The sequence below is a fragment of the Haematobia irritans genome, chromosome 5 (genome assembly GCF_050003625.1).
Source record: "Haematobia irritans isolate KBUSLIRL chromosome 5, ASM5000362v1, whole genome shotgun sequence".
Classification (NCBI taxonomy): Eukaryota; Metazoa; Arthropoda; class Insecta; order Diptera; family Muscidae; genus Haematobia; species Haematobia irritans.
The window spans coordinates 83,290,146-83,317,073 of NC_134401.1; the positions used below are offsets into that span (position 1 = coordinate 83,290,146).

Genomic DNA, 26,928 nt, shown 5'->3' on the forward strand with positions numbered 1-26,928 from the left:
ATAATTGTCTACTGGTGACAATAACAGCTACGTAGCCCAGTGGATAGTTTGTTGGCTTACAAACTGTATGGTCCTCGGTTCGATTCTCCGTTCGAAAGGTAAAATTTATAAAATTGAATAATTTCTTCAACATTATTTGTATTACAGAAAAAGGTGCCAAGAACTAAAAAAATTCGTGGAAGTGAAAATTATGTGAGGGAATGAGCACAATCTTCTTAGGAGAAAATTCTTCCAACCATATAATATTTTTGGGCTCAAAATGCTTCCAAACATATAATATGTTCACATAAAACAAACATATTAATGTTTCGGCAGTATCCAATAATATATGTGCTTCCTGCAAAATATGTTCGGAACATATGTTAGAGAAGCGATTTTTTTGAGTGTGTACTTGTTAATATGTACAACAAACACATTGCAACAAAATTTCTTTTATAAAATATAAACAAATCGTTTTATTAATCTAATGTAATTGCAATACAATGGAATAAAGTAAAATGAGGAAATATGACAATTGCTTTGAGATTTCTAAAAAAATTGTGCCGTTGGACGACACATAATACGAGTAGAAGCATTTGTGTATGTATGTATGTTGATCATCATCATCATCATTATAATAATAATAAATTATATAAATAATTTTTATTAATAAAATCAATGTAAAATGTTGCAAAAATAAGTTAAAATAAAAGTACAAAAAAAACGTCTACAGCATTAATATCAGCCTTAGATTTAGGGTAAATTACAACCAACTTGTGTGGCCACTTTGGCTGCAACATCACTGGCCACCCGGACGCATTCACTCAATGAGCGCTTCTCCAACCAGGCATGGAGGAAGGCAGCTACAAAGGCATCACCACAACCAGTAGTGTCGACAATGTTGTTAACTCGTGGTACATTGAAATTCTCAAAAGTCACCTCACCCGGTGGTGACAATTCATCTTGATAGTTGGTGATCAGCGTCACACCTTTACCACCCTGTGTCATCACCAGTATTTTGGGCGTTTGACTATGCTTCATAAGTTCCACAGCCATATCGTCGATACTCTCTGCTCCCCAACATTCACGGAATGTTTCGAATTCATCTTTGTTGCCAAAGAGGAAAAAGGCATTGTTGGCCAGGTACAGCATGAGATGATAGTTCTTTTTTACAATGTACGTTGCACTGAGATTCACAGCCAGGCGTCTACGTCCGCGTATGTAGTTGCGGACTACATATGTCACCACCTCCTCGCGGTGAGGTACAAAGAAGCCCTCTATATAGAAGATTTGTTTGTTACCAGCATTACGCAGGAAGAAAGCCTTTTCCTCCTCTTCGATTTGTCTGAGAAAGTCTTCTGAAAATTTCGATGATGCTGCAATATTGGCATACAAAGCCAGTGCATCCTTGTGCACCAAGCAAATGCAACGGCCAGTAGGTGCATTGGCTACTTTTTGCAATCTATAATTACTGTCACGGCCAATACAGGGCAGGAAAGAAATAGAAAAAAAACACAAATTAATTATTAAATTTTAAGTAGCAAACTAAATATCGTTATGATTAAAGCTAATGTATAGTTTTTGTATAATTATGAGTAAAAATTATATATTTTATTCATATTGTTCTATACTCGCTTCCAAGTTGCCAACAGAGAATTACATTTAATTTCCCCTTCAGAGTACAAAACAATAAAATTATTAAGCTAATTACAACAATATTATTCGTATTTACAAAAAACAAATACTAAGGAAAAGCTATGTAAATTTATTGCATAAATTAAAACTGGGACAATTTGCTAAAGATAGATAAGTAAAAACGTCATAAATGGATTTATTGTATATTGGGGTGGATTGATGATAACCCAGGTCTGAAGATATTTTGCAACGCTTGAGAAATAAACAATTAGAAGACCTGACCTCAGATTAAATGCCCTGCAAGATGGGCCTATCAATTGAAGTAAAGACAAAGTGAAATTCATATTGGCCTAATATGAATGATTTTGAAACCTAAATTCTAGGTCACGCAAGTTTCACAATATTAAGGACAAATTTCTGTACAATAAAGAAAATTTCATTAAAACAAAGTTTATAATCGTCGCATTAAAAAATTCCTTCTTAAAATTAGGACACGAATCTTTGAAATTCGTATCCCTCTGTTAAATTCGCATATCTTTGAAGTAAGGAAAATGTTCCTTAAAATAACGAAACCTGCCAAGGTGTTTTTAAAACATCTAAGGCAGATTAACTACTTTAATTCTTGATGGGTTTGTATAGAAAAGTCTATATACCATAATTCTGAATCGCACTGCAGTTAGAGGACATAGACTGGCATCGTACACCAAATTTCAAGCGGATCGTATGAAATTTTCGCTTCTAGGAGGAACTACATTGAAACAAGTATATACAGCAGTAAGTTCGGCCGGGTCGAATCTTAAATACCCACCACCATGAATCAAATATTAGGGTTTCCTTTGAAATTCCAGGGGGTTTGATGACAGATAAAGCAGAGTAGTTCAACCAGTACACTTCCCGAACATAAATTTAAAGATTTTAACTATGAAGACTATATCAGATTCTGGATTTATAAAAACCATTTTTGTTTGATTTTGAGAGGAATCATTAACATCTCTTGTAAGTGTGCAAGAAAATTATAACAAAAACGTCTTGATTTGAAATCTTAAATCTGTAGATTTTTACCTGAGAATTAATATCTGGAAATTTTACATTGAGTTTCAAGCAATTTTCATGATCAGTGCGCCTTCTATACCTCCAAGAAGTGAAATCTGTCTATATGGACCGATAAAAACTAAATCCGATACCCGTTTTTGTGAGCCTAAAATACCAGAATATTTACAATTACAAGCAAATCGGATAAACACTACGGTTTCTAGAAACCCAAGGAGTTAAATCGGGACATCGTTCTTATGGGGGCTATACTAAAACATGGACCGATACTCACAGTTTTCGGCACACCTCTTTACGGTCCGAAAATACCTCTAGATTTTCAATTTCAGGCAAATTGGATAAAAACTGCGGATTCTAGAAGCCCAAGAAGTAAAATCGGGAGTTGGGTTTATATGGGGACCATACCAAAACATGGGCCGATACTCACAATTTTTGGTACACCTCTTTATGGTCCGAAAATATCTCTAGATTTCCAAATTCAGGCAAATTGGATGAAACCTACGGTTTCTAGAAACCCAAGGAGTTAAATCGGGACATCGTTCTTATGGGGGCTATACTAAAACATGGACCGATACTCACAGTTTTCGGCACACCTCTTTACGGTTCGAAAATACCTCTAGATTTCCAATTTCAGGCAAATTGGATACAAACTTCGGATTCTAGAAGCCCAAGAAGTAAAATCGGGAGATCGGTCTATATGGGGGCTATACCAAAACATGAACCGATACTCGCCATTTTCGGCACACCTCTTTATGGTCCGAAAATACCTTTAGATTTCCAAATTCAGGCAAATTGGATGAAACCTACGGTTTCTATAAGCACAAGAAGTAAAATCGGGAAATCGGTCTATATGGCGACTATACCAAAACATGGACCGATACTCACCATTTTCGGCACACTTCTTTATGGTCCTAAAATACCTCTAGATTTTCAATTTCAGGCATATTGGATAAAAACTACGGTTTCTATAAGACTAAGACCCCAAATTGGGAGTTCGGTTTATATGGGGACCATACCAAATCATGGGCCAATGCTCGCCATTTTTGGCACAACTCTTTTTTGTTCTAACGTACCTCTATAGTTCCAATTTCAGGTAAATTGGATAAAAACTGCAGATTCTAGAAGCCCAAGAAGTAAAATCGGGAAATCGGTCTATATGGGGACCATACCAAACCATGGACCAATGCTCACCATTTTTGGGACACCTCTTTATGGTTCTAACGTACCTCTAGATTTCCAATTTTAGGTAAATTGGATAAAAACTGCGGATTCTAGAAGCACAAGAAGTAAAATCGGGAGATCGGTCTATATGGGGGCTATACCAAAACATGGGCCGATACTCACAATTTTTTGGCATACCTCTTTATGGTCCGAAAATAATTCTAGATTTCCAATATCAGGCAAATTGGATAAAAACTACGGTTTCTATAAGCCCAAGACCCCAAATCGGGAGGTCGGTTTATATGGGGACTATATCAAACCCTGGACCGATATAGCCAATCTTCGAACCTGACCTGCCTGCAGACAAAAGACGAGTTTGTGCAAAATTTCAGCACGATTGCTTCATTATTGAAGACTATAGCGTGATTACAACAGACAGACAGACGGACAGACAGACATGGTTATATCGTTTTAGAATTTCTCCCCCCTCACCAATCTATGGTGGTGGGTACAAAAACCATTTACGTAGCATTAAAGATTTCGCAACCTAAATTTTAGGATATTCAATTTACTTAATATTTTAAGGGCAAATTTCTTTGAAATAAAGACATTTTAAGTTTATAATCTTTGATTCAAAAAATTTTATATTAAATTTTGGAAATTTCCGTCCCTGCGTTAAAGTCGCATGGCTTTGAACTAAGTCGAATTTTCCTTAAAGTAAAGAAACACTGTTTTGATTTAAAGGAATCGTCCTTAACTGAAATATTGATTTTTTAGATTTAAGATAAAAACGCTTCAAATATAGGCTAGGACTTATTTTGAGAATTTTTTTTGGAATTAAGAGAATGAACATTTGATAAATCAGATCTATATCCTAATTTTATTGATCCAAGATATAAAGCCAGAGAGGTGCCTATAAAATGTCTCTATTTTAAAGAAGCCGCATCTTTGACTCGGAATCGATACCTAAATCCGTAAGGTAAGGTCAAATTCTTTGGATACCTAATTGGAACCGGATCGGATGAAATTTTCTCTTTCAAGAGGCTTCAGAAGTCAAATTTGGGAATCGATTTATATGTCGGCTATATCCGATGGTCCATTTGTAACACCAAGTTTCAAGACGATAGCTTGTTCCGTTCGGAAGTTAAAGTAATTTGTACAGACAGGCGGGTGAGCATCACTATAACATATCAACCCAGAATTTCACCGCGTCCTACGGTATATATACTTTATGGAAAACAATAATTGGTTGCATTATTAAAACAAATATATATGCACTTTCTTTTAATTAAAATTGCTTTATTTTGAAGAATTTTGCCTTTAATATTGTGTAAATCTCTTATTCATTTCCCTAAAAACCTTCAACGATTAAGTTGTCTGGGTGATCGTTGCGCATTCTTAAAAAAATACTCTATTTCCCGTTATTAACCTTGAAGGGTCAACAAGAAAATTTGAATGAAGTTGTCTTCAAGATTAAAAACATCAGTAAAATATCAATGTTCCATGACACAGTCTTTAAATATTGTTATCAGAGGGTGTGCATGCATGACAGGTATCTGTTAATTTTCTTTGTTTCCCACAAAGTGCTTAAGCAAAAATATTTATAGTAAATATACATGTTCATATCCATTAAATACATATTTGCTATCAAACACTAACATAAAATATATCAATATTTAGTTTGATGTGAGCACAGAATTTTTTGCAAAACAAAATAATGACCATGAGTAATTTTATACATTGCAATAAATTCATTTCTAAGGGAGACAACGCCTAGTCTTGAATGGAATCAACTATACAATTTAGTAGGCCTTAAAATTGATAATTGTAGACAAAATCTATGAATATAAATATAGTCATAAATGGAGCTGGGTGTGATAAAATAATTTTAAATCCCCTGGAGTTGGAGAACCTGAGTTAACGTTGCTGCTTATATCACGCTTAATTTTATTGTCGAACTATTTTGATTATCTCCTCTCAGTAACACTGGTGACATTTCTGATTATTTCAAAGCTTCTCCAAGTGGTCTCACCCAAGGCCGTAGCCAGGATTTTAATTCGGGGGGGGGGGGGGGGGGGGTTCAACTTTAAAAAAAAATATTCATATAATCTCATGTGTAGAAAATTTTATTTATGCAAAGGTATGTATACAATATTTTTATAATATTAAATTGAGTCGACGGGCTTTTTGGGCAGCAAATAAATCAATGACTTCTTCAGTCGGCACATTTATTCGGCGATGAACCGACATTAATGCCAATCCATTGAGTCTACTCTCGCCAGTCGAACTTCTAAGATACGTCTTTAATCTCTTCATTTTTGAAAATGAACGTTCGGATGAGCACGTAGTAACTGCAGGGATGGAAAATGCAGTACTAAAGTACTTGTTTCAATACTTTTTCACCCCGGTCAGTACCGTAGTACCTCCGCGAATGATTTAGTACCTTTTGTGTAGACATTTTTGAGTCGATATCAGATTTATGGTACAATAGCTTTGACAAAATATTTTAATATTTTGAGAAAGTCTTTGTCAACCTTATTTGCTAATAGTCTTTTACAAATATGACAAAACAGACATGTTCATGTGGGAAGAAAATCTCGATTTTGTAAAAGATATAGTCAAAAACAGGATTTTATTGAACTTCAGGAATGTTTTAGTCGAAAAAATAATGCGATTCTATATTATCAATTTTTTATTTCGGTAGAAAATGTTGTCTAAATTTTATTTCTATATAGAATTTTTGCAAAATTTTATTTTTATAGATAATTTTGTCAAAATTTTATTTCAATTGAAAATTTTGTAAAAATTTTGTCTATAGGAAATTTTTGGAAGACTTTATTTCTATAGAAAAAATTTTGCAAAATTTTTTTTCTATAGAATTTTTTTGCAAAATTTTATTTCCCTTCGTTTTGTTTTGTTATTGTTGGTTTTGTTCTTTAAGCATTGTTGTTGTTTTTTATTGCAGCTTAAAACCATACATTGACTAAACTATAAGTGTAGCTTAACCAACAGAGGAAAAGAATGTTTGTCAAATTTATTTGGGCAACGCCCTATAGACTGCAAGATGGTTGAATGGACGCACGTTTCGGAATTACCACATTCCTCATCAGCATCCCCTACTTGCAGCAAAACTATCAACCAATTATAAGAATAAATTCAGGCAGTTCATTAAACCCAACAATAAACCACACTTGAACCTTGCGAAATAAAAGGTTTTTGTATAATAGCCGGCTATAGAAAATTTTTGCAAAATTTTATTTATATAGAAAATGTTTTCAAAATTTTCTTTTCTTTAAAATTCAGTCTCTTGACAATAATCTTCCAGTGAAATTTTTGTTGAAATTTAGTAAAAAGTACCTTTCCGCTCAAAAAATACCTTTTTTGTACTTTCTTAAAAATTGTATTTTCCATCCCTGAGTAACTGGCAAAGTGACCAAAATTTTTAAAAGAATATGCACGTTTGGAAATATCTCTTTATTGCACTTTCCAAGTGCTTCCATCGCTGAATTAGGCAGGTTCTTTTCGCAGGTTTTGCGCCATTTCATTTACACATGTGTGTTTGGCTGTTTCGTTGTTGTTGCTATGGCCAAACAAAGCGAGTCATATTCACAAAATGAACAAGAAACACACATAAAAAGCAGAAATACATTTTCCAAAAATGAAATTTGTGGTGCGAGAACAAAAACAATTTGTTTTTTTCGACCGTCGTCTGACGGGCTTTTCAACTAGTATTCTAGGATTTGTGCAAGTTTTATAGGTAAGCGTTTTCAAAATAAAACCTTCAGCTTTCCTTCAACATCTTCGATAAGATTTTTCTATGCAGCTAAAAATATATATTTATTTATATAAAAATATTCATTCATTTCGGGGGGGGTTTGATCCCCCTCATCCCCCCCCTGAATACGGCCTTGGTCTCACCGCAATGGTGAAACCACTATAAAAACCAGGTGCGAGAGAAGTTGTATCACAATGGATTGCATAGTCTAAGTAAGACTGAAATATCGGGCTGTCACTATACCTAACCTAATCTTCTGTGAAAATATGTTAACCGCCACTTAAAATTCCAAATTCAAACTCGTCTTATTTACATTATGGATTTTGCATTTAAAGCGCAATTCTATTTGAAAATTCCAATTTTGCGAACTTCATACCGTAAAAACGTTGAAGTAGGAAAATTTCCTCGCATTTTGAGGACACGAAATCTTAGGTTTTACGATAATATTTTTCCAGTGCAGATATACAAGGTAGTAGTAGGACAATACTAATCACATCCCACTCATTGACAGACTTTTTGTTTGCAAGGGGTAAAGTTTTTTTCGTTCGTAATATGACACTATCCACTCTAATAATCCAATAAAAGTGGGGAAAGTTACTCTGTTTACAAAGACTAATTATGCGTATTAAAATTTGCTATACATGTCATACTTTTATTAGAGTTTAAAATGTAGATGCATTTCGCGTCTATACGGCGCTTCAAATAATTCATACCAAATGCAAGGCTAGATGACTAATGTTTACGAACTCATTAAGAACATTTATCTTCAAGCTAAAGTCCAAAAGCAGAGTACTTACTAATTTGTTAAAAATAGTGCGACATCACCTACCATTAGAAATGATATAACACCTACGAAAACAGTTGCTGGTGTCTGTTCAAATTTGTAAAAACAAAAATCTACAAAGCGGAACTGTTTTTTTTTCATAAAACCCACACTTTTGTAATACTCTGCTCTTTGCTCATATTATCACACAAATTTCCCCTCGTTGCTTTCATAGTAATTCAGTTGGAACATACATTTCCTGGAGGTTATGTCTGTGATACAGGTTACTCCCATAAAGAGTAAAATATTAGATTTAGTCATAGGATTTCAAGTGTAAAGAATTCAAGATAAAATCTACTGTAAAAAATTTAAATATTTTTTGATGCCACATACTACTGATAAGTTAAAACCTTGAAAGTTATAAAGATATACGAGGGCGGTTCGGAAACTTCTTAGCCTATCAATGAAAGAGAATAGTTAATTTTTCAAAAATATTTTTATTTTTCAATATAATCTCCTGAAACTTCAATACACTTAGTCCAACGCTTTTTTAGCAATGCTATCCCTTGATTAAAATAGTTTTCCTCAAGGTCTTCAAAATAGTGGTTTACAACTGTAATTGTATCTTCATTTGAGGTGAAACGCTTGCCAGCAAGGAATTTTTTTAGATTTGGGAAAAAGTAATGTTGACCCATTCCACAAAAAGGGAAGAAAGGAAACTAGAGTAAATATTATTTAACAAAGAGGTCTCGTAGTCAATTTACGTTGAATCAGTTATTTGTATTGAAGTAAAATCGGAGCTCAGGTCCATACTTCAAATTTACATATACAGGCACACAAATTCTTTATTTTCAGGTTTGACAGATGGAATAGATACCGCGACAGATATATTGGGGGGCTTACATTACTCAGTGGTCGATCCCTTTGGCAAAAAAATAATAAAGTTAGAAATTTGTCAAGAAGTGTGGCATCACTGTTTCTTAGGCAACAAGGTTTTACAATGTGTATTTGTTTTTTTTTATTCCATCTGTACTCTTTAAGAACGGCTTCAAAAGAGAGAGCAAGTAAGCAGTTGGTTTTTGAAGTGTGAAAAAGTATAAAATTATGTGCACTTTTAAATAAATACAAATAAAAGAAAAAAAAAATATATATATATATCGAAATAAATCGAAATGAATATTAAATTAAATGATATTAACTATATTTTAAAATAAAAAAGTGTGTAAAAATTGTTTTAAATTTGTTATAAAATCTATTTTTGTCAGTCTCATTGTTTCGTGTTCGTTCGTTCTTATATGTAAATATTATGTAGAGTTTTAGTTGTATTCCCCCCTGCAGTCTCCAATGGGATTTTTTTTGGTTTATTAGTTAATATTTCAAGATTCCAAATTGATAAAAATCAGCTGCTTTCTTTTGCCCCCCTTTGTGTTATGTCCCTAATACCCAAGGCCGTATTCAGGGGGGGGGGATTAGGGGGATCAAACCCCCCCCGAAATGAATGAATATTTTTATAAAAACATATATATATTTTTAGCTGCATAGAAAAATCTTATCGAAGATGTTGAAGAAGAGCTGCAGGTTTTATTTTGAAAAACGCTTACCTATAAAACTTGCACAAATCATAGAATACTAGTTGAAAAGTCCGTCAAACGACGGCCGAAAAAACAAATTGTTTTTGTTCTCGCACCACAAATTTCATTTTTGGAAAATGTCTTTCTGCTTTTTATGTGTGTTTGTTGTTCTTTTTGTGAACATGACTCGCTTTGTTTAGCCATAGCAACAACAACGAAATAGCCAAACACACATGCGTAAATGAAATGGCGCAAAACCTGCGAAAAGAACCTGCCTAATTCAGCGATGGAAGCACTTGGAGAGTGCAATAAAGAGATATTTCCAAACGTGCATATTCTTTTAAAATTTTGGTCAATTTGCCAGTTACTCAGGGATGGAAAATACAATTTTTAAGAAAGTACAAAAAAGGTATTTTTTGAGCGGAAAGGTACTTTTTACAAAAATTTCACTGGAAAATTATTACGGCCTTGCTAATACCGAAGTGGTCTTGTTTCTTTATATCCAAATATGAATTTTTATGTGGTGTTTGTTAACACTAGCTTACACTGAAAATGTACATTTGATGACTTTTCTTATGTATTTTGATCTGCTGAATTTGAAAATGAAGGTTAAACAATTTTTTATGAGATATCCCGTTATTTTTAGTTTTTCTGACTTTTTTCGCTAAACAAATTATACCTCGAGCTAGAAATGTCCGATTATATCGTTGTTTGTACTTGAATGCAAGGTATTGAGATATCGAACAAACGTGTATAATAAGATCTATGATAAGTTAAGTGGTTCAAAATATATCGATGAAAATAGGGTGAATTTTCAAAACAATCTTGTTTTACAACTTCATGAAAATCGGATAAAAACTACTGCCCTTGGAGTAAAATAGTGAGATCGGTCTATACCAACACATGGGCTGATTCACATCATTTCCGTTACGTCTATTTGTGATCTTAAAATAGTTCTAGATTTTAATTTATTTATTTCCATATTTATTATAATTAAATTACAATAAATAAAAAGAAAATTAAGCACTAGCAACTAAGGCTATCGGCTTTATTCTAGATTTTAAATTTAGGCAAATCGGATAGAAAGTACGTTTTCAAGAAGCCCAAAAAATAAAATCGGAAGATTGGTATATATAGGGGCTATACCAACACAAGAACCTATAACCATCATTTTCTCCACACCTATTTGTGGTCCTAAAATTCCTCTGTATTTCATGTTTAAGGCAAATCGGATAGAAAATACGATTTCTAGAAGCCCAAGAAGTAAAATCAGGATATCGTTCTATATGTGGGCTATATAAATACATGGAACGATAGACACCATTTTTGGCACGATAGACACCATTTTTGGCACTCCATTTTTGGCACTCCTATAATCGGATAGACACTAGGGTTCCTAGAAGCCCAAGAAGTAAATTTGGGAGATCGGTCTATATGGGCGCTATACCAAAACATGGACCGATACACACCATTTTTAGCACACCTACACTGAAAAAAATATTGTCATGAGGTCAAAGATTTCATGTCTTTAAAATACGAATGCAAATTTTGCTTAGCATAGAAGACGCATTTCTCTAATATAAAGTCTTTTTCCTTGCCCAAAAGTCGATAAACTTTTCAATGAAGTCGTATTGTTCTTATAATTAAGTGATTTCGCTTAAAAATGGGTATCATAACATGAAAGAAAAAATGTTTGTGCTAAGGTCAGCTTGACTTTAATAATTCAGAAAAATTTTTTAAAATTAATGAAATTGTCTTTAAATGTTGTCTTTTTGCATTTTGACTACAAAACAAAAAATCGTTCAAATCTAGGACATGTTTTTCAACACTTTATTTTAAAGACGTTTTTTTACTTGAAACATAGCATAATTTCTAATGGAAGTCGAGTCTAAATTTGGAAAATAAAGTTGTCGTTAACTCGTTTTTAAGGGACTTTGATAGCATAAGAAGAAAAAATGTTGAAAAAGCGAAAAATTAAAATTTGCTTCCTAGAAGCAAGTATACAAAACCCAAATTTAAAAGAGAATTGTGTCTTAAAAGTATCCTTACTTGAATTCTCCGCTTCTTTGGCTCGGAATCAATACCAAAATTTTTAAAGTAAAGACAAAATCTTTGGAACCAGGCATGTACTTTTGGTCCTAATATACCTTTAGATTTCAATTTTCAGCCAAGTCTGATAGAAAATACAGTTTCTAGAAGCCCAAGAAGTAAAATCGGGAGACCTGTCTATATGGGGGGCTATATCAAAATGTCATCAATCAATCCCATTTTATCATTAAATAGTCCTGACATAATTATAAAGCCGTGTCCGAAGTTTCACGATGATAGCTATACTGGAAGTATTTTTGGCCGCTAACTGCATATAGCACCGACCACTGTGCATTATTTCGATAAGTTTGCCGCACGCCAGCGTTGCCAGAATTGTTTCACCAAAAACCGCTAGATTTGCCCAAAAAAAAAATAGCTAAAAAAGCTAAAAAATGCTAAAAAAAATAGCTAGAAAAAAAGCTAAATTTTTTTGTATCAAAAGTCACATTTTTGATTGAAATTTAACAAACTTAAAGGCTTTATTTCACTTACAATGCATATTATTTTCATTTTAATTCCACTTCTGTGAGACTGTAACAATATCTAAGGCATATTAGCTCTGTTTGCGTATTCGATACATTTTGATTACTATCACAAATTTTTTACTGGAAGTCCTTCGTTTTGTGGGAGCTACCTTCCCAACACCTCTATTTTATTTACTTGTTATTTTAAAATATTAAATGATCTAAGCATTCTTTGGATTTGGTAAAAAAATGATTTGTCATTTTTTTAAATAAAAAGTTTAGTTTGGATTTGAAATTGTGAAAAATTCGAAATACATTACTTTTATTTAAATTGTAGAAAATACCTATAGTTTACATTTCCCAGTAAAAACATTTTCCTTTTCTTCATGAGCTATCAAAGTGCTTTAAAAACGTGCTAACGCCAACTTAAATTTCCAAATTCAGACTCGACTTCAAGTAGAAATTATTGTATATATACGTTTTTAAAATAAAGTGTTGAAAAACATCTTCTATTTTTGAACGCTATTTTGGTTTGTGGTTAAGATGCAAAAACTCCTCACATTTAAAGACTATTTCATTAATTCTTCCTTCTTTCATGAAAACATACCCATTTTAAGTTGAATCACTTAATTATAAGGACAAAACGACTTTATCGTCTTTTGGACAAGGAAAACAGTTTATATAAAAGAAATTCACAAATGCTATTATAACCAAAATTCGCGTTCGTATTTTAAGGAGACGACAATATTTTTTCAGTGCACAAAGCATTCACATCTACTATTTTAATTTAGTAATATCGTAATAACTTTAGAATATTATAATAACATAAAAAGGATAAACGAGTCAAATGATAATATTCCCAATAATTTACTGACAGTTTATCTAACAAATTTGTATGGTAATAGTAGATTTAAAGTTTACGATAACTTTTATGTATATAATGAAAAAACTTTACAACAAGGTGTTTGAGTTTGAAATATGTGGAAACCCTTATACTTGCAGCAAGGCTTAGATAAAAACGCCGATTTATCCATATTTCAATAGAAACATGTCGAAAATAAAAAAACCCAAAAATAGCTAAAAAGGTCATGAAAAAAAGCCAGAAAAAAAGCTAAAAGCTAAATGCATTTTCTCCCCGCTAAACGTCTTCAAAAAAAGCCAAATCTCGCGGGAAAAAAGCTAAATTGGCAACGCTGCCGCACGCAGTAATTATTATTTTTTTTATTTTATTTTATTAAAACGTTATAAATTTACAAATTTCTTAGTATGGCCTCAGCGCCATTAAGGCATTTAGAGGCTCAGTTATACATTTAATAATTATGTATATGATTCTGAATTGTTTACAACTATCTTTCAACGAGGTCAAAAAACTTTATATTAGAGAAATGTGTCTTCAATGGTAAGCAAAATTTGCATTCGTATTTTAAAGACATGAAATCTTTGACCTCACGACAATATTTTTTTCAGTGTGTGTACGGAGAAGTGGGCTTATATATGTCTAATTCTCACAAATGGTTAGCTAAGTTCAATAACCCAAAAATAAACATATCTGCACTGACAATTTTTCGCCACATTCAATCAATTGCTTTTACCTACACTCAAAAAAGTTTAGTTGGATTTAGTTGACCTTCCCTTAAGGATTTTGGTATTGATTCCGAGCCAAAGATGCGGCTTCTTTAAAATAAAGACATTTTTTAGCGACCTACACTGAAAAAACAGTGAACCCACCAGGAAAGATAACTTTCGATTAATTTTAGAAAATTTGGAACTTTTTTAGAAAATTTTAACGAAACGGTATTACAAGCGCTGGCATCACTCCGATATGGCAAAAATAAGTAAATATTTTTCGACAAATTCAAGAAAATTTATTAGACATAACTAAATTTTTTCAGTAGTTAAAGAAAATTTTGTAGTTTTAAGAGAAATCTTGGAGTTCAAAATTGCAAGAATGTCTTTAGTGACATACGAAGTTCACGATGGACACATTTTTGGTAAAATTTACAAATTTAAAGAAATAATGAACTATTTTGTAAGAAATACGAAATTAGGAAATCTTTATGCTTTATTTGTGTATAACTTTTCCCCGTTTTTTATTTCATTTAACTAACATACGCAAAAAATTATTTGACTAAAATAAACTTTTTCCAAACATAATGATTCTATGAACTAATATAAAGTTAATATGGCTTTAGTGAAATAGAGAGTTCACTTTTTTTTGAGTGTATGTTACTTTAAATCTAGGATCAATAAAATTAAAATTATGATAGAGATTCCATTTATCAAATTTTCATTCTCTTCATAATGCTATTCACGTACAAACAAATGACACTTTAAAAATCCAAACAAAATGTTTTCATAATTCCAAAAAAAAAATGTAAACCAAAGATTAATCCTCACAATAAGTATTAGCCTATATTTGAAGCGCTTTTACCTTAAATTTAAAAATTCAATATTTTAGTTAATTTAAGTAGCTAATGCTAGATTATTCTCTATTATTTTTATATTTACTATAAGTTTAATAAATAAATAAAAAATGTGTTTCTTTACTTCAAGGAAAATGTGCCTTAGTTCAGAGATATTTCCAAAATTTGTGACCTAAATTTAATAAAAAAAATTTGTAATTTGTAAATTGTGCATCCTAAAATTTAGATTGCGTAATCTTTAATATTACGTAAATATTTTTTTCAGTGTAGAATCTCGGAGAATGGGTATCTCTTGTAGAAAAACTCAACGAACTTATATAACGACCCAATAAAAATAGAATTTGAAACCACACTGGAGGGAAAATCATACTGAAAAATATTATCGTGAGAAAATAGATTTCTTGTCCCTAAAATACGAATGCGACTCTTGCGAGTAAAATCAAATTTAATGTGGTTCTTCTATTTTGAAAGGCAAGTCACTTTATAATTTGCTGTAAAAATTGTGTATAATTTTTCTACACTCAAAGTTTACTTGACCTCAAAAATTTGTATATTGATTCCGAGTCAAATATGCTCATTCTATAAAAAAGGACATTTTTAAGGAGCTACTTAGCTTTAAATCTAGGTCAAATAAAATAAGAATTAGAATACGAATTGTCATTATCACTTTCCAAAAATAAAAAAAAAATTAAACTAAAGGTGCAAAATCTTCAAAAAAATCATGGCCTATAGGTCATGTCTTTAGTTCAAACACACAATATATCAGTTCGTTTAAAGATTATTTCTTTAAATCAAAAATGTTTTTCTTTACTTCAAAGACAAACAACTTCAACGGAGGTAAACTTCAAAGATTCATGCCCTAAATTTAAAGAAGAAGTTGTAAAGATAGCTAACTTTGTGTGGATTCCTTTTTTTAAAGAAATTCGTTCTTATTATTGTATAAATTGCATATCCTAATATTTAATCTCTCATATTAGGTCAATATTTTTATCAGTGTGGTAATATATTGTAGTTTTAATTTTCGAAAATAATCCTACATTTTCTTTCATGGTTGGTTCACTTTCTTTTTGGGTGAAAAGAAACTTACCTATGGGATATGGGAACAGGAAATAAAATAAAGTTTAGGTACTAAAGCCGATTATGTACGAATATTGGATTTTTAAACTAATTGTTTTTGTTTAACAGCCAATTTATCATATCCGAAGCGAACGCTTTCGTTCGAATGAAATGCCAAAAACAGCTGATTTTCCTTTATAAATTCAGCTGTTTTGGGCATCCTAGTCGAACGAAAGCATTCGTTTCGGATATGAGAAATTGGCTGTAAGTACAAGAAAAGGCTCTATAATACAACTATGGGGATATTTTTGTATGAATGCTATACGAATCAGTGATGCCAACTCGCGCAGGGCACAAAATAAATATATTATAAATTCTAACATACCAGTTCCCACGATAAAAACTACTCCAGCCAGTTAAACTTGAATGTACTACTAAAAAAACTTCCAAAGATGTATTTGATAACTTTTTGGTATTGATTTGATTTGAAGCATTTTTAATTTTATCTATCCAAGTGTACAGCTTTATACTTGTTAATGCTTATTTTACTTTCATTGAAAATCATTTTGATCAGTAATGACTTTCAAATTTCAAAATATGTTTTTTTTTTCAGAGGAGAAAATAAATTTGGAAATATTAATAGTTGGAGGGAGTCTATTTCTTAATTCTTAAACTTTTGATAGTCTAATCAGAATTTTTGTATGAAACGATGTCGTCAATCAAACTCAATACTCTTCAAATTGAAAACGGCACCAAAAGCACTAAATGAAAACGCCAGAAAGTACCAAGTTGATGTTTTTTTAAAGGCACTAAAAAGGCAAATTTGGTGCTTTTTGGAAATCAAAAAGCACTAAATTTGGTTCTAAAAGCAGCGCTGTACGAATGGAAGGACGGTGTACACTGAAAATAAGCTTACAAAGATTTTGTCTTTACACTAATTATTTTGGTACACCCAAAGAAATTTGTTAGTAGGGACAGCAGAAAAATCTGCTAAAACAGCAGAAAGTCTGCTGAAAAAGGGACAGCAGCCACTGTTTGCTGAAATATTTTATGAATATCTATAGTATTTGACCAAAAATCTGAATATTTATCGAATTGAGGCATAACAGCAAACAAAATGTTTGCTGATCGTATTTAGGAGCTTGTAAGTATATTACAGTGCAAATATACCAAAAACTACTATTGGTTCTTAAATAGGCTTTGGGGAAAATTTTATAACCTATAAATTTTAAAAATTGTTGTTCATTACGCCCTGAAGTACAAAAATATAACAGCAGACATCGACTGCTGTTTTTAGCAGACTTTTTTTCTATAAGTGTATTGATTCCGAGCCAAAGATGCCGAGAATTGAAGTAAGGGTAATTTTAAGACATAATTATCTTTTAAATTTGAGTTTTGCGTAGTTGATAAAACTAAATTGTACTCCACATTTTGAAATTTCCACAAAGTGGAAAATTTAAGGCCCTGTTGTACTTGTTAACTGCAGTTCACGAAATTATATCTTTTCATAGAAGAAAAATGAACTGAAAGTAAAGAAGAAAATCGGGGGCCGCAAATTATGACCATTTAAACCAAACAGTAGTTCATTCTTACTTGTTTTGGAATCGTACGAAAATTTTCTTTTGCTCTGGTTCATATAGAACTTATGGTACAGTCATTGAACTTTATACCTACGTTTAATTTATAAAATGTTTGAGGCATACTTAAAAAGATAAAATTTAACTACAAGCAGACAATTTTTTGCAATAAAAATAAGATAAATTTAGCGTTAGTTAATTTTTTCTGTGTAGGAGTAAAATTTGATTGTTTTCATTTTTTCTGTCTTTCTTTATGTTATATCAGAATCCTTTAAAACCGTTTTAACGACATCTTAACTTTCCAAATTCAGACTAGACTTTAAATAGAAATTATGTTGTGTTTCAACTAAAAATCGCCTTTAAAATAAAGTCCTGAAGAATATCTCATAGTTTTGAATGTTTTTTTTTTTGCTTTGTAGTAAAAATATAAAAGGTCAACAAATCTAAAGACAATTTCATTAATTTTGAAGTATTTTACAGATGATCATAGTCAAACAAAATTTTCTTTCATGTTAAGACACCACAATTTAAGCCGAATCACTTAACTATGAGGACAAGACGACATCATTGAAGTTTATTTTTTTTTTTGACAAGGTCAACTTTTTATTAGAGAAATGCGTCTTCTATGATAAGCAAAATTCGCATTCGTATTTTCAGGACATGAAATGTTTGGCCTCAGTGTATTTAAAACTAGTCGATATTTTTTAATAGAATTCCATTTAACATTAACTTACATATCTTCAATGCCATCTTTTTTCAGCAAATCCTCCACTGTCTCGGAATGTTTATCATCTCCGACGGCTCCAAAAAACATTGGCTCAGTTCCTAATCGTTTAAGAATACGCACTGTGTTTAAAGCTGAACCACCCAAATGGGGCTCCTGACAATCACTACAAAAAAGAAGGGTTTTTTTGTGTCAAGTGAATCGCAATAACATCAAGAACTTTATAAATACTCACTTATCGATTGTGGCCTCGGCTGTAACCTTTGTTAAGGTCTCAACATCCAATTCTCCTCTGGTGTTCAAAGACAATTTATAACGTTCCAATAGTTGTGTGTCTGTCAAATGGGCTGTCTGGTCAAGCAACACATTGCCAAAGGCAACGACTTTCCGTGGTCTAAAAAAAAAACATAACAGACGCAGAATGAAATGAAATGGCCAATACGAGGGCATACTCAACACAAACCAACAACAACAAAAGAGAAGAACCCTCAAACAAAAGATATTCTTTTGGTTGCTGCTGTTTTGTGTTTATTACATCATTTTCTGCGTAAAATCACAACTAGGGCAACTCAGATGTGTACGAATTAAAGCAAAAAAAAAAAAAAACTTACAAAGAATCATTGGATGAAAAGGTTCCAAACTCCTGCCCAGTGATGCCCATTATGCGATTGTACAGACTCTGTAAGTAGTCCATTCTGAAGATTCTGTGGAATTCCCGCCGTCTTGGATAATTATAAAAATGTGACTTAACAGCTGCACCACAACCACCGATTAGCATTTATTTTCGGAGTGATTTTTGAGTTTTCGCAATTGTGCTTAAAACGAATTTGGGATTTTCCGAATGGTTTAAATCAACGAGTGGAATTAACCGGAAATTGTAGTAACGGTTAGTGGCAGTTAGTTATTGTGTTTAATCGATAATCTCAATGTCGTCTCTATCGAAAATTTCCTTATGACATTTTTTTTATAATTTTTTTAAGTGCGAGTCTCTCTCTAGGGAATATGACGTTTTTTCCAATGATAACAATTTTTCACATGCACGAGATTGAAAACACGCGACACTTGCTTTAATTTATGAAACTGCTGACACAGCAGAATTAATTTTTCATTTTCCTTGCCATTCAATGTTTTTCGAATACCGCGCGGAATTGTTTACCCGATGACAACTACGGCAACCTTTCTGCACTACTAACAGCAGTACTCTGTTTTGGTTTGTTGAACACCTTAGCTATATTTGCCGGTTGGTTATCTTGCCAGTGTGTCTCTGTTAAAGCGAGAGAGTGTACGTGACGAGTGTATCTGTTCTCATTGCCTTTTGTTTGTTTATTTCGGATCGGATTTTTTTCTGTACTTTTCACTTACGTGAATTTTTGTTTCTTGACGTTCTATTTTGTTCTTGTAACATCAAAAGCGTGTTTCTAAGGTGAGTGGGTAAAACTACTTAAAAACTTTGTGCCCCCTATATTCATCATCCCATTTAGTAGTTTTGTGTGAACTTCATTGCCTGAGAAAATACACTGTCAGCTGTTGTGTTATGGCAAAGAAATTAATTGTAAAGATAAAAAGGGTTGCCATGTCTTATTTTAAAAACAGAGCTAAAAAAATATTTATTTATTTATAACCATAATAAATTATGAATATAAATAATGACATACAGGCCTTCTTCCATAATCGTAATCGCAAAAAATTTGCGATTTCTCCAATTAGAATTGTCATCGTAAATCGCAAAAATTTACCGATTTCAAATCGATGAGACTTGCCTCTGCGAATTCAAAATAAATTAATCAATTTTTCGAAGATATTGTAAAGCTTGTATAAAACAAGCTTAACAATAAATTGCTATATGCCTTGGCAGTAAATCAGAAATATAAAATATCGAAATAATGTACTTGTAAAGTAATAATCGCGTATATTTTGGATCGACCCCATTTTGACGCAATCTACTGAAGGGAAGTTTTGCGATTCGCATATCATGTTCCAAATATTACGATTTTATTTAGAAACTGGTGAGAATGAAACTCAATGCAACAATGAGTTGCGTGGCGCCATAATTATTTTGTATTTTTGCTAATTTTCGCAAATTATATTATTTTAATGATGTGTTTTATATTTTAATGATGTGTTTTACTTAAAACGTAGCACGTTATTATAGAACTTTGATAGCACATGAAGAAAACATCTGAAAAAAAGATTAAATTAAAATTACTTCAATTCTCTGCTTCTTTGTCTCGGAATCAATACAAAAATCATTAGTGTATACACAAAATCTTTGGAACCGGGCATGCTTTTTTCAGTGTTTTTATATAGAAACTAATTTCTTCCAAACAAAATGTTCAACTATATTTTTTATTTTTTATTTGAATTAAAAGCTATCATGTGGTGGCATTGTGGAATTTGGTAGTTCGTGTTTGTATCAAAATTAAGAAAAATATTTAGTTCAACCAACAATAACACTAGTTTATACTGAAAATGTAAACTTGATGAGACTTTTCTTATGTATTTTGATCTGCTGAATTCGAAAAAAAATGTAACAAAAAATGTTTAAATTTTTTATGGAACAGTTTTTGAGATATCCCGTTATTTTTAATTTTTCGCTCTTCTTTTACTAACAAATTATAGCTCGAGTTAGAAATGTCCGATTATATAGTTGTTGGTACGAAACGAAATGTATTAAGATGACGAATAATCGTGTATAATTGGATCTGTGATAAGTTAAGTGGTTCAAAAAAATTTTCAAAATTTTACAATGGACCTTTTCCACCAGAGAAGTATATATAACGATATAATCGAACATTTCTAACTCCAGATATAATTTGTTTAGTGAAAAAGAGCGAAAAACTAAAAATAACGGGGTATCTAAAAAACTATTCCATAAAACATAAAATTAAAATGTTGACAAAATTTTCTATAGAAATAAAATTTTGACAAAATTTTCTATAGAAATAAAATGTTGACAAAATTCTGTATAGTAATAAAATTTTGACAAAATTTTCTATAAAAATAAAATTTTGACAAAATTTTTTATAGTAACAAAATTTTGACAAAATTGTCTATAGAAATAAAATTTTGGTAGATTATTTTTGGGAATCGGCTATATATAATTATAGACCGATATTGACAAATTTTGGTATGGTTGTTTGCGGCCATATACTAGCGCAATGTACCAAATTTCACCACGTACCAAATTTCAACCGGATCAGTTGAATGTTGCTCCTCCAAGAGCTCCGGAGCTACATATACTTATGGACCGATATGGACCAATTCCTGCATGGTTGTTAGAGACCATATACTAACACCATGTACCAAATTTCAGCCGGATCGGATAAAATTTGCTTCTCTTAGAGGCCCCGCAAGCAAATTCGGGGGATCGGTTTATATGGGGACTATATATAATTATGGACTGATCTGAACTAATTTTTGTGTAGTTGTTATAGACCATATACTAACACCATGTACCAAATTTCAGCCGGATCGGATGAAATTTGCTTCTCTTAGAGGCTACGCCAGCCAAATCTGGGGATCGGTTTATATGGGGGCTATATATAATTATAGACCGATCTGAACCAATTTTTGCGTAGTTGTTAGAGACCATATACTAACACCATGTACCAAATTTCAACCGGATCGGATCAATTTCGCTCCTTCAAGAGTCTCCTTAAGCCAAATCTGAACGTCGGTTTATACACGGACGAAAAAGACTGTTTTTCATATGTTTGGGTATAAAATTATATGATTGGAACTCAAATTTTTAAACACAATATTTTTAAGTGCAAGCATATAATGTTCATAAACTAGCATAACATGTTTGGGACATATATATTAATATGTTAGAACATAATATGTTTGGGGCATAAAATGTTTGTAAATATAATATGCTTGGATACAAACATATATTAATTTAGAAATAGACTACAAACATATATGTATTTAGAAAGAGAGACATAAAGTGTACACAAAGAAAATTTCATTAAAGATTTGAAAAATACTATGTATTTATATATATATATATATATATATATATATATATATATATATATATATATATATATATATATATATATATATATATATATATATATATATATATATATATATATATATATATATATATATATATATATATATATATATATATATATATATATATATATATACACAATATTTTTAAGTGCAAGCATATAATGTTCATAAACTAGCATAACATGTTTGGGACATATATATTAATATGTTAGAACATAATATGTTTGGGGCATAAAATGTTTGTAAATATAATATGCTTGGATACAAACATATATTAATTTAGAAATAGACTACAAACATATATGTATTTAGAAAGAGAGACATAAAGTGTACACAAAGAAAATTTCATTAAAGATTTGAAAAATACTATGTATTTATATATATATATATATATATATATATATATATATATATATATATATATATATATATATATATATATATATATATATATATATATATATATATATATATATATATATATATATATATATATATATATATATATATATATATATATATATATATATATATATATATATATATATATATATATATATATATATATATATATATATATATATATATATATATATATATATATATATATATATATTGTGATATAAGACTTCGTCAAAAATTGTAAAGGGTGATTTGTTAAGAGCTTGATAACTTTTTAAAAAAAAAAAACGCATAAAATTTGCAAAATCTCATCGGTTCTTTATTTGAAACGTTAGATTGGTCCATGACATTTACTTTTTGAAGATAATTTCATTTAAATGTTGACCGCGGCTGCGTCTTAGGTGGTCCATTCGGAAAGTCCAATTTTGGGCAACTTTTTCGAGCATTTCGGCCGGAATAGCCCGAATTTCTTCGGAAATGTTGTCTTCCAAAGCTGGAATAGTTGCTGGCTTATTTCTGTAGACTTTAGACTTGACGTAGCCCCACAAAAAATAGTCTAAAGGCGTCAAATCGCATGATCTTGGTGGCCAACTTACCGGTCCATTTCTTGAGATGAATTGTTCTCCGAAGTTTTCCCTCAAAATGGCCATAGAATCGCGAGCTGTGTGGCATGTAGCGCCATCTTGTTGAAACCACATGTCAACCAAGTTCAGTTCTTCCATTTTTGGCAACAAAAAGTTTGTTAGCATCGAACGATAGCGATCGCCATTCACCGTAACGTTGCGTCCAACAGCATCTTTGAAAAAATACGGTCCAATGATTCCACCAGCGTACAAACCACACCAAACAGTGCATTTTTCGGGATGCATGGGCAGTTCTTGAACGGCTTCTGGTTGCTCTTCACTCCAAATGCGGCAATTTTGCTTATTTACGTAGCCATTCAACCAGAAATGAGCCTCATCGCTGAACAAAATTTGTCGATAAAAAAGCGGATTTTCTGCCACTGATTTTGGTAATAAAATTCAATGATTTGCAAGTGTTGCTCGTTAGTAAGTCTATTCATGATGAAATGTCAAAGCATACTGAGCATCTTTCTCTTTGACACCATGTCTGAAATCCCACGTGATCTGTCAAATACTAATGCATGAAAATCCTAACCTCAAAAGAATCACCCTTTATATGCTTGTATATGCTTAAGTAGAAATATTAAAATGAGTAGTCGGAGAGAAAATTCATTCGGAAGCAAGAGAAAAGACATTTGAAAAAAGAGCATGAGTTTTGTTTATCATTTTCGCTTTACGGGCACAATTTTTTTTTTGTTTCGTCAAAACAAATCGGAACGTAGGACGAGTAAGTCTAAATATTCAAACAAAGGTAATTAAAGGGATCTTCATAAAAACTACCGAAAGGGCACTATACACTGAAAAAAAAGCATGCCCGGTTCCAAAGATTGTGTTTCTACTTTAACAATTTTGGTATTGATTCCGAGCCAATGAAGCGGAGAATTCAAGTAAGGATATTTTTAAGACACAATTCCCTTTTAAATGTGGGTTTTTTATATTTGACTCTATGAAGCAAATTTTAATTTTTCGCTTTTCCAGCTTTTTTCATATGCTATAAAAAGTCCGTTAAAAACAAGACTTCCAGTAGAAATTATGTTATGTTTCAAGTAAAAACGTCTTTAAAATAAAGTGTTGAAAAACATGTAGCGGCAAAACTCGAAACCAGAATAACATTATAACTTTTTTCGGTAAATTGTATAATAACATGGTGGGGAATGATCCAAAGCAACAATTGAATAAGTTTATTTTCTTTAAAATAAATTATTAAAGAAAAGTAAAAGGGCAAACATGGCCATTTTAACGCGATAATGCCAACTTTATACCGACCTTAAGAATTAAATTAAGTACAAAATTATTCGTTAATACAAATTCATATTTATTTGTATTTCTAAATTAATGGTGCTACATGCCAGCAAACAATTGTTCACAACAAAATAAATGTATGTGCTGGTTGTAAAATTACTGTTTATACACCCTCAAAAAAAATCGCTTCTTTAACATATGTTCCAAACATATTTTGCAGGAAGCACATATATTATTGGATACTGCCGAAACATTAATATGTTTGTTTTATGTGAACATATTATATGTTTTGAAGCATTTTGAGCCAAAAATATTATATGCTTGGAAGAATTTTTCCCAAACACGATTGTGCTCATTCCCTAACATACTCGTAATTTTCACTTCCACGAAATTTTTTAGTTATTGGCACCTTTTTCTGTAATACAAATAATGTTGAAGAAATTATTCACTTGTATAATTTTTTTAAATTTTACCTTTCGCCTGCACGGAGAATCGAACCGAGGACCATACAGTTTGTAAGCCAACACACTATCCACTGGGCTACGTAGCTGTTATAGTCACCTGTAGATAATTATCGTTTTAAGTTACATTTATATAGCATAGTTTGCAGCGCCCACGAGCCCATGCAAACATAACATTATTTAACAGAAACATACATTTGTTTGCCACGTGGAGCAGTGGTTAGCATGTCTGCCTTGCATACAAAGGGTCGTGGGTTCAATCCCTGCTCCGACCGAACATTTTTTTGTTTTTTTTTTTTTTTAATTTACACATTTATATTTATACTATATTAAAATTTAAATGAAACTTCGAAATGTGTGTTATTAAAGATTTATAGTCAGTAACAGTGCTTGATATAAACGAAATTGACTGATTTTTGGATAAAATATTATTTTTTATTGCAAAAATATCAATTTTTAATAAAAAACTGTTTTTGTACAAAACTATAAAATTTGGAAGGAATTCAAAAACTAACAAAAGAACGTGGAGTCGAGTATAAACATACATACATAATTTTATAATATAAACATAAATTTATTTAGGAGTGAACAGTTTTTTACTTGCATTTAACACCATCGCTCTAAAATTCCTTTTAATTTTCTTTAATAATTCATTTTAAAGAAAATAAACTTTTTAAATTGTTTTAGCTGTAAAACTCGAACTTAATGCCCGCTTTTATATTTGATGGTGTCCGTCAACTCCTCGTGGACTACTTTTTAATAAAGAGGAACTAAAGTTTGTATTTTTACATTTTACTGTGTAATTTTTCACTATTTCCTCCTTATTTCATTTTACTGTCCCAACTCTAAAAAGAGTATAGTGCCCTTTCGTTATTTTTATGAAGACCCCTGATTTATTTTAACGAAAAATTGTGCCCATAATGCCAAAATGATAAACAAAACACATGTTCACACATGCATAAAATGCTGCTCTCAAGGCGAAAACATTGCAGTTTGTTTTTCAAATGTCTATTCTCTTGGTTCCGAATGTCTATTCTCTTTATTCAAATTAAATAATATTTAGACTTAAGCATATCAAAATTTTTAGCCTTATCATAAAACAGTTTTCCGAAACAACATACAAGCGGTTTCACAGAAATTGTTCTTTTTTCATTCTCTCGCTTTGTTATGTTGATATCTTTCGTCAACCCTCCCGGTTTCCATCTCTATTTCTTTCTCTATACTCTCTTTTTGTCGCTCTCTGAATAAAATATCACAACATATATATGTTTACTCGAAATTTGTTCATTTATATATGTTTACATTCACACATATTATTTTTATGAAACATTCATGCCCCAAACATAATATATTCTAACATATTAACATAGATGTCCCAAACATTTAGTGTTAGTTTAGGAACATTACATGTTCGCACTTAAATATATTGTGGTTTAAAATCGTGCCCGAAACACATTTTGTTTATATCGGAACATATGAAAAACATATTTTTCTAACAGTGTAATACAAATATAATGTGCTTTTGAATGGTTAGGTTAGGTTAGGTGACAGCCCGTATGTATCAGGCTCACTTAGACTATTCAGTCCATTGTGATACCACATTGGTGAACTTCTCTCTTGTCACTGAGTGCTGCCCGATTCGATGTTAAGCTCAATGACAAGGGACCTCCTTTTTATAGCAGAGTCCGAACGGCGTTCCATATTGCAGTGAAACCACTTAGAGAAGCTTTGAAACCTTCAGAAATGTCACGAACATTACTGAGGTGGGATAATCCACCGCTGCATTGCACCACGGTGGCTCCAATGAATGGTTATTGTTAACCTTAGGATTCGATGGAAAAATATTTATATATATATATACTCGACTTCACGTTCTTCTTTTGTAAGAGTTTTTGAATTTCTTCGAAAATTTCA

At 31.6% G+C, this 26,928-nt stretch overlaps 2 protein-coding genes across 2 annotated transcripts in view; one reads left to right on the plus strand and one right to left on the minus strand.

Annotated features, from left to right (window-relative positions):
• Positions 1–426: 426 nt before the first annotated feature.
• Positions 427–19,445, minus strand: LOC142241882 (adenosine kinase-like). The gene is made up of 4 exons (XM_075313722.1): positions 18,878–19,445; positions 18,502–18,660; positions 18,277–18,432; positions 427–1,450 (listed from the first exon to the last, which is right to left on the minus strand). The coding sequence occupies exons 1-4, from the start codon at positions 19,042–19,044 to the stop codon at positions 733–735; spliced, it is 1,200 nt and encodes a 399-aa protein (XP_075169837.1). The 5' UTR covers positions 19,045–19,445; the 3' UTR covers positions 427–732.
• An 82-nt stretch (positions 19,446–19,527) lies between these two features.
• Positions 19,528–26,928, plus strand: part of LOC142241886 (electron transfer flavoprotein beta subunit lysine methyltransferase-like) — a 234,446-nt gene continuing 227,045 nt past the window's right edge. The window contains exon 1 of the mRNA XM_075313726.1: positions 19,528–19,689. The gene's annotated coding sequence lies outside the window, so the exon portion shown is untranslated. The remainder of the gene's footprint in view (positions 19,690–26,928) is intronic.